Consider the following 17,685-nt stretch of genomic DNA (forward strand, 5'->3'; position numbering starts at 1 on the left):
TCCCTGACTAAATCCCATTTTCCTTCCAGTCAATCAATGGTATTTACTGAGCACTCACTGTGTGTACAGCACTGAGAAGCAGTGTGGCCTTGTGGAAAGAGCATGGGCCTGAGAATCAGAGGACCTGGGTTCGAATCCCAGCTTCACCCCTTCACACATTCCCATTCTACGATGAGTTTTCAGTCTCAAGTGTTTAGTAGAGTGCTCTGCACCCAGTATAAATGCTCATTAAATGCCACTGATGACTATGCTGATAAAGCTTATATGCTACAGACCACTTATCCTTTAATATACACACACACACACACACATTTTAAGTTAATGAACATATAATCAAACAATTTCTTCTGCCCAACTTCCTGCTGTTACCAGCAGTGGTAAAGGTCTAGACTGTAAATTTGTTGTGGGCAGGGAATGTGTCTACCAACTCTGTTATATTATACTCTTCCAAGCTCTTAGCACAATGCCCTGCACACAGTGAGCACTCAACACAATTGATTGATTGATTGCTCTTAATTAATTAATGATGGTATTTGTTCATTCATTCATTCAATCGTATTTATTGAGTGCTTACTGTGTGCAGGGCACTGTACTAAGCACTTGGGAAGTACAAGTTGGCAACATATAGAGACGGTCCCTACCCAACAGTGGGCTCACAGTCTAGAAGAAGCACTTCCTATGTACCAAGCACTGTTCAAAGCACTGGGGTAGATACAAGGTTATCAGGTTCATTCATTCATTCATTCATTCAATCGTATTTATTGAGCGCTTTCTGTGTGCAGAGCACTGAACTAAGCGCTTGGGAAGTACAAATTGGCAACATATAGAGACAGTCCCTACCCAACAGTGTGGGCTCACAGTCTAGAAGGGGGGCTCACAGTCTAGAAGGGGGGTTGTCTCTAGAAGGTTGTCCCACATGGAGCTCACAGTTTTAATCCCCATTTTTCAGATGACGTAATTGAGGTACAGAGAATAATAATAATGTTGGTATTTGTTAAAACACTTACTATGTGCCAGGCACAGCTCTAAGCTCTGGGGTAGATACCGGACTATCAGGTTGTCCCATGTGGAGCTCACAGTCTTAAACCCCATTTTCCAGATGAGGTAACTGAGGCACAGAGAAGTGAAGTGACTTGCCCAAAGTCACAAAGCTGAGAAGTGACAGAGCCGGGATTCAAACCCACAACCTCTGACTCCCAAGCCCGTGCTCTTTCTGCCAAACTACGCTGCTTCTCTTCTGCTCTTATCATTTGCAAATAATTTGTGTCTATCTTCCCACTTTGACTATAAGCTCCTAGACAGCAGTGACCCAATCTTATTCATGTGCTTAGCTCCTTCAAGTAATAATAATAATAATGGCATTTATTAAGCGCTTACTATGTGCAAAGCACTGTTCTAAGCACTGGGGAGGTTGGAGGTGATCAGGTTGTCCCCCAGGGGGCTCACAGTTTTAATCCCCATTTTACAGATGAGGTAACTGAGGCACAGAGAAGTGAAGTGACTTGCCCAAAGTCACACAGCTGACAATTGGCAGAGCTGGGATCTGAACCCACGAACTCTGACTCCAAAGCCCGGGCTCTTTCCACTGAGCAGCGCAATAAGTACCATGGACCGATGGATTTTCAGAGCAGCAGGGTGGGCTAGTGGAAAGAGCATAGGCCTGGGATTCAGGAGACCTAAATTCTAATCCCAGCTCCACCATTTGCCCGCCGTGCGACGCTAGGCAAGTCGCTTAAACCGCTCTGATCCTCAGCTTCCTCATCTGTAAAACAGGGATTAAATAAATACTCTCCTTCTCATTTCAACTCCGTGTGGGACAGGTACAAGATCAGATTGTAACTTCCCCAGGGATCTGCCAAGCGTTGGCACCTAGTAAGCGGTTAACAAATGTCACGCTTGTCACTGTTGTTACTATTATTACTTTAAGCAGGGATGGAGCCGGCAGGGCAGAAAGAGAAAATGCTTCAGTGGTCTGGTCCCGGACCGCCCCAGGAGGCCCCGCGTCGTACGGACCTGTTGGTTGAGGAGGACCTGACGGACGACGTCGGCCTTGTCTGGCCGGGAGACCACGGCGTGGGTGGGAGCCTGGGCCAGGTGGCACGTCTTAGCTTCGGTCACAGGCTTCCTGGTACCGTCCAGGCACAGCAGCTCGAAGTCATCGCTCTTCAGGTCTTTGGCCCAGGGATCGGAGTTTAGACCTGGAAAGAAAACGAGGCTCAGCGTCCTGACAGCTCTCTCCCCTGCTGCCGGCTCAATCTGCAGGCGGCAGTCCACGGGGTGAGAGAAATAATAATAATAATAATAATGGTATCTGTTAAGCACTTACTATATGCAAAGCCCTGTTCTCAGTGCTGGGTGGATACAAGGTTATCAGGTTGTCTCACGGGGGGCTCACAGTCTTAATCTCCAATTTACAGATGAGGTAACTGAGGCCCAGAGAAGGGAAGTGACTTGCCCAAAGTCACACAGCTGACAAGCGGCAGAGCCGAGATTAAAACCCATAGCCTCTGACTCCCAAGCCCGGGCTCTTTCCACTGAGCCACGCTGCTTAACTGTACCACCTGCTCCTCCTCCTCCTCCTATCAACCGTCCTGTCCAGTATGTGGGAACTACCCTGCCTTTTCCCTAAAAAGGAACAAGCTCTCTGTGCCCCCCGCCCCCTCTACGCTCTTCTTATTGTGTGAGTTCCATTTCCTTTCCCTCCCCAGACCTCGCAACAAAACCAGCCTTGGGTCCTTTCTCAGGATTTCCTGGGCTTAACCACCAGTTTCCTTAACAACCCCCAAGGCCTCCTAAGAGCAATCAGAAGGCCCAGTTAGAATGCAAGACCCCTAGTTCTCCCGAAGACAAACTCATTCAGGCCCGGCCTCACTGATTCACAAAATCCCCAGGTAGATTGCCCTTCTTCGAGTCTGTAAAGACTGGAAGTCAGGGCCCTAGGCCTAAAATAATTCATGAAAGGCCTCCGTTTATTCTCAGATAAAGCAGTCACGTACCGTTTGTATTCTCCAGGACAGTGCTGTCTTTCACAAAAGCAACATCCCCCTTCTCAACAAGGCACCTGGAAAAAAAAGAAAGGAGAAAGAAAGAGAGAGAGAGGAGAGAGACAAAGACAGGGAGAGAAAAAGGGAGGAGAGAGAAGAAAAAGACAAGGAGGGAAAAAGAGAGAGAGAGAGAGAGAAAATTAAAAAGTGAAGGAAAGAAAGAAGGTAAAAAAAGGAAAGAAAGAAAAAAGAAAGGAAGAAAAAGAAAGAGAATATATTTTAGAATTCATTTTAAACTCCAACATACATGGTCAATAGCTCAGAAGAGGGAGAGTCAGGACAAATCAAGCAAGGAAGGGAGTCAAGGAGGAGAGACATTTGCAAGTAGGGTATCTGTTAAGCACTTATTAACTTTCAGGTATTATAGTAAGCACTGAGGGAGATACAAGATAATCAGGTTGGACACGGTCCATGCTTTTTTTAATCAATGATATTTGTCATTATTATTTTTAGTAGTAATAATAATAATAATTGTGGCATTTGTTAAGCACTTAGTAGGTTCCAGGCACTATACTAAGCACTGAGGTAGATGTAAGATAATCAGCTTGGACGCAACCTATGTTTTCAAAATGATATGTGCTATTATTGTTATTATTATCGGCATTTGTTAAGTGCTTACTGTGTGCCAAACACTGTACTAAGCACTGGGGTGAATACAAATTGGGTTGGACACAATCCCTGTCCCACATGGGGCTCAAAGTCTTAATCCCCATTTTACAGATGAGGTAACTAAGGCCCAGAAAAGTGAAGTGACTTGCCCAAGGCCACACAGCAGACAAGGGGCTGAGCCGGGATTAGAACCCATGACCTCTTGATTCCCAGGTCCACGCTCTATCCACTACGCCTTGCTGCTTCCCTAATAATGATAATAATAATTGTGGTATTTTTCAAACACTTCTTATGAGTCAGGTGCTGTTCTAAGCACTGGGTTGGATATATGTTAGGTTGCTTGTATCCACCTCAGTGCTTAGTACAGTGCCCGGCACATAGTAAGCGCTTAACAAATACCACAATTATTATTTGAGTCCTCACACCTCAGCACTTAGGTCTCCCTCAGCCCCCTCAGTACATTCATTTACTCATTCAATCAAAGCAACGTGGCTCAGTGGAAAGAGCCTTGGCTTTGGAGGCAGAGGTCATGGGTTCAAATCCCAGCTCTGCCACTTGTCAGCTGTGTGACTTTGGACAAGTCACTTCTCTTCTCTGGGCCTCAGTTCCCTCATCTGCAAAATGGGGATTAAGACTGTGAGCCCCCTGTGGGACAACCTAATCGCCTTGTATCTCCCCCAGCGCTTAGAATAGTGATTTGCACATAGTAAGCACTTAATAAATACCATCATTATTATTATTATTATTATTACTTATTGAGCAAGCGTGGTTCAGTGGAAAGAGCCCGGGCTTGGGAGTCAGAGGTCATGGGTTCTAACCCCGCCTCCGCCACTTGTCAGCTGTGTGACTTTGGGCAAGTCACTTCACTTCTCTGGGCCTTAGTTGCCTCATCTGTCAAATGGGGATGAAGACAGTGAGCCCCCCGTGGGACAACCTGATTACCTTCTATCCCCTAGTGCTTAGAACAGTGCTTGGCAAATAGTAGGTGCTTAACAAATGCCATTATTATTATTATCATTATTATTATTATTATTACTGAACACCATACTTCCCAAGCGCTTAGTACAGTGCTCTGCATACAGTAAGTGCTCAATAAATACGATTGAATGAATGAATATGTATCTTTAAACTCAGTCCCCCCCGCTTGTAATTTTAGTGTCTGTCTCCCTCACTAGATAGCAAGCTCCTTGAAGGCAAGGCCTTGCCTACTAATTCCAATTGTACTCTCCCAAGCACTTAGTACAGTGCTCTGCCCAGACTGAGCGCTCAATTAATGGCCCTGATTGTCTGTTATATTGTTCTATTGGACTCACCCAAGCTCTTAGTCTAGTGCTCTGCACACGGTAAGCGCTCAATAAATACGACTGACTGATTGATTACCTAAATGCTCCGGTGTAGCCGTAGTATTGCTCGTTGCTGTTGGCGACGCATTTGTGCACCTGGTCGGTCTTGGGGTTCCCAGCACAGAGTGCGCAGAGGTTGGAGTTCACATCCGAACCAGGAGCGCAGCTTTCGCTGAAGTACTCGCCTGAATAATAATAATAATAATAATAATAATGGCATTTATTAAGCACTGACTATGTGCAAAGCACTGTTCTAAGCGCTGGGGAGGTTACAAGGTGATCAGGTTGTCCCACGGGGGGCTCACAGTCTTAATCCCCATTTTACAGATGAGGGAGCTGAGGCCCAGAGAAGTGAAGTGACTTGCCCATAGTCGCACAGCTGACAATTGGCGGAGCCGGGATTTGAACCCGTGACCTCTGACTCCAAAGCCCGGGCTCTTTCCACTGAGCCACGCTGGCAGAGGTGGCAAACCTTCTTCCTCCTCCTCCTCCTCCTCTTCCCCCACGCCCACAGCCACCCCAAACCCCTTCACCCCATAGGTTTCAGGCACTCCGAGGCTTTTTTTTTTAATGGTATCTGTTAAGCGCTTACTACATGCCAGACACTGTACTAAAGCGCTGTGGTTGATAGAAGCTAGTCAGGTTGGCGCCGTCCAAGTCCCACGTGGGGCTCACGGTCTTAAACGCCATTTTTCAGGTGAGGGAACTGAGGCCCAGAGAAGTGAAGTGACTTGGCCAAGGTCACACGGCAGACAAGTGGCAGTAGAACTCAGGTCTTTCTGACTTCCAGCCCTGTGCTCTACCTGCTTCCTGGACCAAAATTGATTTGTCCTGGCTCTCACTCTTTCAAGCTGTTGGTCACATATCTTGGAGCTTAAATTAACTGTAACATATATTCTCTTTCTCTCTCTCTCTCTCTCTCTCTCTCTCTCTCTTTCCTCTCTCATTTCCTCTGTTTTCTCTCACTTTCTCTCTTTTTCTCTTAATTTTTCTTTTTTTCTTTCTCTTTTTCTATTTCTTTTTCTTTCCTTTTGTTTTTTCTTTTTTTCTTTCTTTCTCTTTTACTTTCTTTTTTTCTTTCTCTTTTTCTCTCTCTCTTTTTCTTTCCTTTTCTTTTTTCTCCTCTTTCTTTCCTTCTTTCTTTCTTTCTTTCTTTCTTTCTTTCTTTCTTTCTTTCTTTCTTTCTTTCTTCCTTCCTTTCTTCCTTCCTCAGTTACCTCATCTGTAAAGTGAGGATTAACAATGCATAAGCCCCCTGTCAGGAACTGTGTTCAACTCGATTTGCTCATGTCCACCCCAGCGCTTAGTACAGCGCCTGGCACATAGTAAGCACTTAACGAACACCATTATTGTTATTATTGCTATGATTGTAGACCACGTACCCCCCAAATGAAGGGCACGTCCGGCTGTGGAGGGGACCCCGCTTACCGAATTTGCAGTCGTGGGTCTGGTTGTACAGCAAGCCCATGGGGATGTTCCAGCCGGCCGTCCTCCCGACTCCCGTGTGGCACGATTTCTTGCCTTTCAGCTGGCCCCATTTGAGATTGGGGTCGGACTTCTTTGCCACGGCCACGGTGTAGTACCCTGACACCCCGCGCAAGGAAAAGAACGGACATCAATCCCACCCGGATCCTCTCCCCGGGCCCCGGAGTTCGGCTCCGCCATCTCCACTCTTGGCTCATTTCCCCCCGCTCCCTGCCTCGCCTGGTTTGGTGAGAGAAATAGGAAGGTAACCACCAGAGTTTTTACCTTCCTTCCCTAAAGAACACTAAGGAGTTTGTTCTTTTTATTTTTTTAAAAAAGAGATCATATATTCAGAGGTAACATTCAGATTTATCAGCTGAAGGATGAGGGCAGGGATCCTTGTCCTCTAGACTGCAATAATAATAATAATAATAGCATTTATTAAGCGCTTCCTATGTGCAAAGCACTGTTCTAAGTGCTGGGGAGGTTACAAGAGGATCAGGTTGTCCCCTGGGGGGCACACAGTTTTAATGCCCATTTGACAGATGAGGTAACTGAGGCACAGAAAAGTGAAGTGACTTGTCCAAAGTCACACAGCTGGCAATTGGTGGAGTGGGGATTTGAACCTACGACCTCTGACTCCAAATCCCGTGCTCTTTCCACTGAGTCACGCTAAATGAAGAGCAGAAGGGAAACCATTTCATGGAACAAGTGCTTACGTCTAAATGCCTACTGAAAATTACGGAAATTTTGAAGCATTGCTTGGCAATGTGACGGGGGGCAGTGGGATTAATGGTGCTATATCTTAAATGGTACTTCTGAATCCACTCCACAAAGTTCATCATTGAGCCATTTAAAAAGTCCCGGCTTACAAAGGGCAGGGAATGGATCTGCTAATTCTGTTGTATTGTGCTCTCTGAAGCGCTTAGTACAGTGCTCTGCACATAGTAAGCGCCCAATAAATACCACCTTCTAGTAACCAGATTGCCAACAGGCAGAGTTGACATCCGGCAGGGCAAGAGGAAAGAGTAGGAATCTGTAGTTTAATTTAATCTGTAACCGCAGTTTATTTATTCATCTAAATGTCTCTCTCTCCCCCTTTAGACTGTAAGATCTTTGTGGGGGGAGTTGTTAATTACTGTTAATGATTTTTCTCATGAAGTAGATGGGGAAACTGAAGGGTAATAATCCAAGAATGTAATCAATAAATGTTATTACTGCAAGAGCAAAATCAGCAGCAGAGGTGGGGTTCAGACCCTCAGTTCACTAGTGCCTTAACCACCTTCTCACTCATGGCCTAGTGGAGAGAGCACAGGTTTGGGAGTCAGAAGGTCATGAGTTCTAATCCTGGCTCCGCCGCTTGTCTGCTGTGTGACCTTGGACAAATCACTTCACTTCTCTTTCCCTCAGTGACCTCATCTGTAAAATGGGGATTGACACTGTGAGTCTCACGCGGGACAGGGGACTGTGTCCAACCGGATTTGCTAGTATCCACCCCAGTGTTTAGTATAATACCTGCCGCATAATAAGCGCTTACCAAATGCTATCATCATTATTATCATTATTATGTCAGAAGCTGAGCCATGGAGTTTTGGTTCCTCCTCCTGCCAGGGTTACCTACTGGCACTTACCTTCCGCGGGCCTCTTCACACAGTCAGGTGTGACGGAAGTGTCTAAAGGCGCTGCATGACAAGGATAAGAGAAAGATAGGGCAAAGAGTTAATAGCTGTGTAGCCAAATCTTAATCATCCTGCCTGTCCATATTCATTGATTCATTCAATCATATTTATTCATTCATTCATTCAATCGTATTTATTGAGTGCTTACTGTGTGCAGAGCACTGTACTAAGCGCTTGGGAAGTACAAGTTGGTAACATATAGAGACGGTCCCTACCCAACAGCAGGCTTACAGTCAAGAAGGGGCTCACATCCATTTTTAGACTGTGAGCCCACAGTTGGGTATAGACTGTCTCTATATGTTGCCAACTTGTACTTCCCCAAGCGCTTAGTACAGTGCTCTGCACACAGTAAGCGCTCAATAAATACGATTGATGATGATGATTTGCTTCTCGTTCTATTATATTTATTGAAGACATTGTCAGCAGAGCACTGCACTAAGCTCTTGGGAGAGTACAATTATGACAGAATTGTTAAACACGCTCCCTGCTCACAACGAGCTTACAGTCTAAATGGGGAGAGAGAAAAAAGTAGGGCTTCCCAGACTGAGCCACCTTTTTTCTCTCCTTCTCCCCATTCCCCCCCACCTTACCTCCTTCCCTTCCCCACAGCACCTGTATATATGTTTGTACAAATTTATTACTCTATTTTACCTGTACATATTTACTATTCTATTTTTTTGTTGATAATGTGCATCTAGCTTTATCTTTATTTATTCTGATGACCTGACACCCGTCCACATGTTTTGTTGTGTTGTCTGTCTCCCCCTTCTAGACTGTGAGTCCGTTGTTGGGTAGGGACCGTCTCTATATGTTGCCAACTTGTACTTCCCAAGAGCTTAGTACAGTTCTCTGCACACAGTAAGCGCTCAATAAATATGATTGAATGAATGAAATGAATAAAATTAAACTGCAGTTACAGATTAAATTAAATTACAGATTCCTGTTCCTCCCCCTTGCCGTGCCGGATGTCAACTCTGCAACTCTGCCTGTTGGCAATCTGGTTACTAGAAGGTGGATGGATGGTAGGATGGAGAGGAGGGGGAAAAAAATCTACAAAGTCTGATTATTTATCTGTGGATTTCGACAATCTGGGCTATTCATTTGTTCATTCAATTCATTCAATCGCATTTATTGAGCGCTTACTGTGTGCAGAGCACTGGACTAAGCGCTTGGGAAGTACAAATAGGCAACAGAGGTGGTCCCTACCCAACAATGGGCTCACAGTCTAGAAGGGGATATTCTTGTTCCTGTGCCCGAAGATAATCCGTGTACCCCTTCTGGGGCACGTAGGTCCTTCTCCTGTTTGATCGGACGATTGTCTGTAGTCATTTTGGGCAGGGAATGTGTCTGTTATATTGTTATATCGTACTCTCTCTGCACACAGAAGAGAAGCACTGTGACCCAGTGGAAAGAGCACAGGCTGGAAGTCAAAGGACATGGGTTCTAATTCCCGCTCCACCTTCATATCTGCAATGTGACCTTGGGCAAGTCACTAAGCTTCTCTGTATCTCAGTTACCTCACCTGTAAAATGGGGATTAAGACAGTGAGCCCCACGTGGGACAGGGACAGTGTCCAACCTGATTATGTTATAACTATTCCAGTGTTTAAAACAGTGCTTGGTACTTAGTAAGCGCTTAACAAACACCACAGTTATTAAGTGCTGAATAAATAGGATTGACTGACTGACTGACTCCACCTAGGGTGAGTCTCTGGTTGGGATGTCGGGGGGCTTCGGTGAGGGGGAAGAGCCGCGCTACTTACCGTAGCTCTCTGCCAGGACGGGCACTAATCCACACTTGCCGGCAGTATAGACAAATCCTCCATCCAAGCTGATGGCATCGGCTTCCCCTTTCTGCAGACAGAGAGAGTTGTCACAGAGAGTCCTCAGATGCTAATTTCTCACTGGGCCTCCATCTCACCTAGCTCGCCGCCAACCCCTGGCCCACGTCCTGCCTCCCTCCTCAAATCTGCCAGACAACCCCCATCTTCAAAGCCTTACTGGAGTCCCATCTCCTCCAAGAGGCCTTCCCAGACTAAGCCCCACTTTTCCTCATCTCCCACTCCCTTCTACGTCCCCCTGACTCGCTGTCTTTGCTCTTCCCCCTTCCCCTCGCCCCACGGCTCCTTTGTATAGATCTGTAATTTTTTTTATTTATATTGATGTCTGTCTCCCCTGCCTCTAGACTGTGAACTCGTTGTGGGCAGGGATTGTCTCTATTGCTATACTGTACTTTCTCAAGCGGTTAGTACAGTGCTCCGCACACAGTAAGTGCTCAATAAATACGATTGAATGAATGAATGAATGGTTAAGGGCCGGCCAGTTGGGTGGCAGAGTGAAGGGAAGCCAGGCTGAGTCCATCATCACCAGTCACATCCACTTTGGGTCACCTCAACCTCCTGATGGCAAAAAGGCAGAGGGAGCTACTGGCCAACCGAGTCTTGGGATGCCCATCTGTTATGGCAGCACTCCGTAATAATAATAATGGTACTCTATGAGCCCCATGAGGGACAACTTCATTACCTTGTATCTACCCCAGTGCTTAGAACAGTGCTTGGCACATAGTAAGCGCTTAACAAATACCATCGTTATTATTCTTATTATGACTGAAGGTCATCAATCAATCAATCAATTGTATTTATTGAGCACTTACTGTGTGCAGAGCACTGTACTAAGCACTTGGGAAGTACAAGTTGGCAACATATAGAGACAGTCCCTACCCAACAGTGGGCTCACAGTCTAAAAGGGGGAGACAGAGAACAAAACCAAACATACTAACAAAATAAAATAAATAGAATAGATATGTACAAGTAAAATAAATAGAGTAATAAATATGTACAAACATATATACAGGTGCTGTGGGGAAGGGAAGGAGGTAAGATGGGGGGGATGGAGAGGGGGACGAGGGGGAGAGGAAGGAAGGGGCTTAGTCTGGGAAGGCCTCCTGGAGGAGGTGAGCTCTTAGTAGGGCCTTGAAGGGAGGAAGAGAGCTAGCTTGGCGTATGGGCAGAGGGAGGGCATTCCAGGCCCCGGGGATCAAAGTAGCAGCAGCATTTGTTAAGCGCTTCCTTTGTGCAGAGCACTGTGTTAAGCTCTGGGAAAGAATACTGGACGAGGGAGTTGGATTCGGTCCGTGGCCCTCAGGGGGCTTAAAATTTAAAAACAAAAAGAAGCAGTTTTGCCTAGCGGTTAGGGAGTAGTTAGAGCAAGGGCCTGGGAGTTGGAAGGATCTGGGTTCTAACCCTGGCACTGCCACCTCCGCCACCTATTTTAGTCACTTAACTTCTCTGGGCCTCAGTTACCTCACCTGGAAAATGAGGAATAAGACTTTGAGTTCCAACCTGATTAGCGTCTCTCTACGCCAGTGATCAGTACGGAGCTTGGCGCAAAGTAAGTGCTTAACAAATACCACTGGGGAGGGGGAAAAATGTTGGGGAAGAGAGGGGAGTGAGGAGTCTTGGGGAACAGTTTAGCACATGGCTGGCTCTAGGGAGGTGGATATTTTCTGACCTATACAACACACACACACACACAAACACACAGTGGCTCTAAGGTGGTGGATGTTTTTTGATCTACACAACACACACACACACACACCTCCAAAGCTCTCCAGCCCCTTGGGAAATGGGGTCAACACTTCCTGGGGGGTGGGGAGAAGAGGGGGGACAAGATGGAGAAGCGTGGCTCAGTGGAAAGAGCACGGGCTTTGGAGGCAGAGGTCATGGGTTCAAATCCCGGCTCCAGCTTTGGGCAAGGCACTTAACCTCTCTGTGCCTCAGTTCCCTCATCTGTAAAATGGGGATGAAGACTGTGAGCCCCACATGGGGCAACCTGATCACCTTCTATGCCCCCAGCGCTTAGAACAGTGCTTGGCACATAGTATGCGCTTAACAAACACCATCATCATCATTATTATTATTCTCTGGGCCTCAGTTCCCTCATCTGTAAAATGGGGATGAAGACTGTGAGCCCCACGTGGGACAACCTGATCACTTTGTAACCTCCCCAGTGCTTAGCACATAGTAAGCGCTTAACAAATACCATCATCATTATTATTATTATTCTCTGGGCCTCCGTTCCCTCATCTGTAAAATGGGGATGAAGACTGTGAGCCCCACGTGGGACAACCTGATCACTTTGTAACCTCCCCAGTGCTTAGCACATAAGCGCTTAACAAATGCCATCATCATTATTATTCTCTGGGCCTCAGTTCCCTCATCTGTAAAATGGGGATGAAGACTTGTGAACCCCACGTGGGACAACCTGATCACTTTGTAACCTCCCCAGCGCTTAGCACATAGTAAGCGCTTAACAAATACCATCATCATCATTATTATTATTCTCTGGGCCTCAGTTCCCTCATCTGTAAAATGGGGATGAAGACTTGTGAACCCCCTGTGGGACAACCCGATCACTTTGTAACCTCCCCAGCGCTTAGCACATAGTAAGCGCTTAACAAATACCATCATCATTATTATTATTATTCTCTGGGCCTGAGTTCCCTCATCTGTAAAATGGGGATGAAGACTGTGAGCCCCACGTCGGACAACCTGATCACTTTGTAACCTCCCCAGCGCTTAGCACATAGTAAGCGCTTAACAAATACCATCATCATTATTATTATTATTCTCTGGGCCTGAGTTCCCTCATCTGTAAAATGGGGATGAAGACTGTGAGCCCCACGTGGGACAACCCGATCACTTTGTAACCTCCCCAGCGTTTAGGACATAGTAAGCGCTTAACAAATACCATCATTATTAGTATTATTATTGAAAAGTCAGCTCAAGGGATTTTTAAGAAATGACTCCTGCACTTTCTCCCTCTTTGGGGCTAATTACTCAGGCCCGGGCTAAACCAAGGTGGCTTCTCACCCGATGCCCCGGCTCAGCCTCCCTCCCCACAGCCAGGGGAGGGAAGAAGGAGGAGGAGGAGGAGAGCAGGAGGCGTCCATACCATAATCTTGGCAATGCAGTCTTCGGTGGTCTCGGCCACGGCGCACTCGACGGCCCCCCCGCTCACGGCGCTCCACTGGTCGCATTTGGCCTTCTCGTCCTTACTCACTGTGCACCATAGCACCTTCTTGGATTCGGCAGTGCTCTTCTCTAGGAGGACACGGGATGGGTGCGGGGAGAGAGGGGGCGAGAAGAGAGGAGGGTGGGCAAGGTCAAAGGGAGATTCCCAACATGGACTAGGCCCGGGGGGGGAGCGGGCGGAATACAAGGGCTGGACTAGAATAAGAGGCATCTTCATAAGAGCGCGGGTTTGGGAGTCAGAGGTCATGGGTTCTAATCCCACCTTTTAGACTGTGAGCCCACTGTTGGGTAGGGACTGTCTCTATACGTCGCCAACTTGTACTTCCCAAACGCTTAGTACAGTGCTCTGCACACAGTAAGGGCTCAATAAATACGATTGACTGACTTGTCAGCTGTGTGACTTTGAGCAAGTCACTTCACTTCTCTGGCCCTCAGTTCCCTCATCTGGAAAATGGGGATTAAGACTGTGAGCCCCACGTGGGACAACCTTGATTACCTTGTATCCCCCTGCCAGCGCTTAGAACAGTGCTTGGCACATATAAAGCGCTTAGCAAATACCAACGTTATTATTATAAGTACTGATAGCGCATAGAACAGCGCCTGACACATAGAGAATATGTGCTTCTGACATAGAGAAGCAGCGTGGCTCAGTGGAAAGAGCCCGGGCTTGGGAGTCAGAGGTCGCGGGTTCTGATCCCGGCTCCGCCACTTGTCCACTGTGTGACTTTAGGCAAGTCACTTCACTTAGAGAAGCAGCGTGGCTCAGTGGAAAGACCATGGGCTTTGGAGTCAGAGGTCATGGGTTCAACTCCAGACTCCACCACATGTCTGCTGTGTGACCCTGTGCAAGTCACTTCACATCTCGGAGCCTCAGTTACCTCATCTGTAAAACGGGGATTAAGACTGTGAGCCCCACGTGGAACAACTTGATCACCTGGTATCCCCCCACCCAGCACTTAGAACAGTGCTTTGCGCTTAGTAAGCGCTTAACAAATGCCATCATTCTTATTATTATTATTCTCGGGGCCTCAGTTACCTCATCTGTAAAATGGGGATTAAGACCGTGAGCCCCACGTGGGACAACTTGATTACCTTGTATCCCCCCCGAGCACTTAGAACAGTGCTTTGCACATAGTAAGCGCTTAGCAAATGCCATCATCATCATTATTATTATTATTCTCGGGGCCTCAGTTACCTCATCTGTAAAATGGGGATTAAGACCGTGAGCCCCACATGGGACAACTTGATCACCTTATATCCCCCCCCAGCACTTAGAACAGTGCTTTGCACATAGTAAGCGCTTAACAAATGCCATCATTATTATTTTTATTATTCTCAGGGCCTTGGTTACCCCATCTGTAAAATGGGGATTAAGATTCTGAGCCCCATACGGGACAACCTGATTACCTTATATTTCCCCCCAGGCTTAGAACAGTGCTTGGCACATAGTAAGCGCTTAACAAATACATCATTATTATTAGTAGTAGTAGTAATAATAATAATAAATAACATTGTTATTATTATATGTCTACGCCTGCACACTCATACATCCACACACTTGCACACATGCACACACGGAGCACAGCTGTCCTTCTGACCATGCTCAGCCACCAAACCAACCCCTTGCTACTGTTTTGTTTTGTCGTCCGTCTCCCCCTTCCAGACTGTGAGCCCGCTGTTGGGTAGGGACCGTCTCTCTCTGTTGCCGACTTGGACTTCCCAAGCTCTTAGTCCAGTGCTCTGCACACAGTAAGCGCTCACGACTGAATGAATGAACAAATGCTCCTACAGTGTCATCCGGTGGAATGTCCCAGGCGATCAAAGTCAGTCTCCCAGGGCAATTTCTCTGCCAAAACAACGAACCCCCTCCCTTCCTCCTGCCATGGCCACCCTCAGACCACCACCCTGGAGAGTCCCGGCCGCCACCCGAAGCCCCCCACCCTTTTATCTGCCACCCACTCAGTCACACACCTCCTGCCGCTCCACTTACCTTCCCCCGGCCAGATTCTGCCTCCAAAGCCGCCCTTCAGGCATCTACTGCCTATCCCGACTCCACTCCCGGACAAAAAAAAAGGCAAAGTACCTTCTGGTCCCACCTCCGCCAGCCCCTAATTGCCTGCTTACCTACCCTTCCTTGCCCCAAGACCCCAAGCCACAACTGTAGGAAGACCGTCACACGGCAGACGGAATTGGAAGTAGGAAACGATCAATCCATCGATCGATATTCAACAAGCACCTAAGCTGTGCGGAGCACTGTCCTAGGCACTTGGAAAGCAGCATGGCCTAGTGGATAGAAGGTATTCATTCATTCAATCGTATTTACTGAGCGCTTACTGTGTGCAGAGCACTGTACTAAGAGCTTGGGAAGTACAAGTTGGCAACATATAGAGACGGTCCCTACCCAACAGTGGGCTCACAGTCTAGAAGAATATATACTAGATATATCTAGCTTAGTACAGTGCTCTGCACACTAAGCGCTCAATAAATACGATTGATTGAATGAATAGAGCACAGGCCTAGGAGTCAGAAGGTCATGGGTTCCAATTCAGGCCCGCCACTCATCTGCTGTGCAACCTTGGGCAAGTCACTTCACTTCTCTGGGCCTCAGTTCCCTCATCTGGAAAATTCCCCCTTCTAGTCTGTGAGCCCGCTGTTGGGTAGGGACCGTCTGTATGTGTTGCCAACATGTACTTCCCAAGCGCTTAGTACAGTGCTCTGCACACAGTAAGCGCTCAATAAATACGATTGAATGAATGAATGAATGAAAGTGGGGATTGGGCTGGTGAGCCCCACAGGGAGCTGGAACTGTGTCCAACCCCATTGAGCCCATTGTTGGGAAGGGACCGTCTCTATATGTTGCCGACATACTTCCCAAGCGCTTAGTACAGTGCTCTGCACACAGTAAGCACTCAATACATACGATTGAATGAATGAATGAATGAAGGAATAAATACGATTGAATGAATGAATGAATGAATGAACCACCCCATAGCTCAGTGCAGTGCCTGGCACATAGTAAGCACTTAAATACCATTATTATTACTAGCAATAATATTAATAATTGATGGCATTTGTTAAGCCCTTACTATGTGCAAAGCACTGTTCTAAGCACTGGGCTTAGAACTAGGGGCTACTAGTAATAGTAGTAGTAGTAGTAGTAGTAGTAGTAGTAGTAGTAAACATAAGTGATGCTTTCACGGAACTTACAGTCTAGCATGGAAGATGGGCACTAAAATACATACATTGCAGGAAGGAAGAAGTAAGAGAGTATGAAGATTTGGGGAGGGCAGAAGGGAATGAATATCCAAGTGCTTTGATGACATCACAGTTGCATAAAAAAAGAAAGGGGAAGAGAGAGAAATCAACTAGAAGCAATCAATTAGAATCAATTAGAAGGACTATCTGAGAGGAAGTGCAATAGCAGAGGTAAAATAGGGATGAAAAAAGGAGAGGTGAAGGGGAGAATGGAGATCAGTCTGTGGAATAAAGAGAAGGTAGATAAGAAAACAAAAAGGAAGTCACCTTTTCTAGGTACTTGTGAACATGGAGGGAAAGCAGCCTGACTGAGCCCCCTTTTCCCTCTCCTCCTCCCCATCCCCTCAGCTCTACCTCCTTCTCCTCCCCACAGCACCTGTATATATGTTTGTACAGATTTATTACTCTATTTATTTCGCTTGTACATATTTACAATTCTATTTATTTTGTTAATGATGTGCATTTAGCTTTAATTCTATTTGTTCTGCTGACTTGACACCTGTCCACATGTTTTGTTTTGTTGTCTGTCTCCCCCTTCTAGACTGTGAGCCCGTTGTTGGGTAGGGACTGTCTCTCTATGTTGCCAACTTGTACTTCCCAAGCACTTAGTCCAGTGCTCTGCACACAGTAAGCGCTCAATAAATATGATTGAATGAATGAATGAAAGCAGGAGAAGGGGAAGGAGAGAGCAGACGGGACCCTCTGAAGGAAATAAAGGCCACAGAGGAGTGATGCCAAGGGTGAGAGAGGAAGGAAGGAATATCGAATGGAAGCTGTAGTAATAGTAACAGCATTTTTTAAGCACTTATTATGGGTCAAGCACTGTTCTAAGTGCTGGGATAGATACCAGTTTTTGATGGTACAGTGCTCTGCACACAGTAAGCGCTCAATAAATACGATTGATTGATTGATTGATGGAGTTTGCTAAGTGCTGTCTCTGTGGCAGGCACTGTAGGAAGCACTGAGGTAGATACAAGCTAAGTGCTGGGATAGATACAAATTTTTTTTATGGTGTTTGCTAAGTACTTTCTATGTTCCAGGCACTGGACTAAGCACTGGGGTAGAAAACATCCACGCCCCACACGGGGCTCACGGTATTAATCCCCATTCTGCAGGTGATGTAACCTAGGCACAGGGGAGTTAAGTGACTTACCCAAGACCCTACAACAGACAAGTGGCGGAGCCGGAATTAGAACCCAGTTCCTTCAGACACCTAGGCCTGCATTCGATCCATTAGGCCACGTTGCTCTCCTACAAAT

The 17,685-nt window shown here is 46.6% G+C and overlaps 1 protein-coding gene across 1 annotated transcript in view; it reads right to left on the minus strand.

Annotated features, from left to right (window-relative positions):
* Positions 1–17,685, minus strand: part of TF (transferrin) — a 45,044-nt gene that overhangs the window by 4,425 nt on the left and 22,934 nt on the right. The window contains exons 9-15 of the mRNA XM_038752325.1: positions 13,092–13,240; positions 9,902–9,992; positions 8,092–8,142; positions 6,425–6,580; positions 5,034–5,181; positions 2,997–3,061; positions 2,014–2,198 (exon numbers count right to left, since the gene is read on the minus strand). Coding sequence (XP_038608253.1) covers positions 2,014–2,198; positions 2,997–3,061; positions 5,034–5,181; positions 6,425–6,580; positions 8,092–8,142; positions 9,902–9,992; positions 13,092–13,240 — 845 coding nt within the window. The remainder of the gene's footprint in view (positions 1–2,013; positions 2,199–2,996; positions 3,062–5,033; positions 5,182–6,424; positions 6,581–8,091; positions 8,143–9,901; positions 9,993–13,091; positions 13,241–17,685) is intronic.

This window comes from Tachyglossus aculeatus, chromosome 1 (assembly GCF_015852505.1).
Source record: "Tachyglossus aculeatus isolate mTacAcu1 chromosome 1, mTacAcu1.pri, whole genome shotgun sequence".
In the NCBI taxonomy this organism is placed as follows: domain Eukaryota; kingdom Metazoa; phylum Chordata; class Mammalia; order Monotremata; family Tachyglossidae; genus Tachyglossus; species Tachyglossus aculeatus.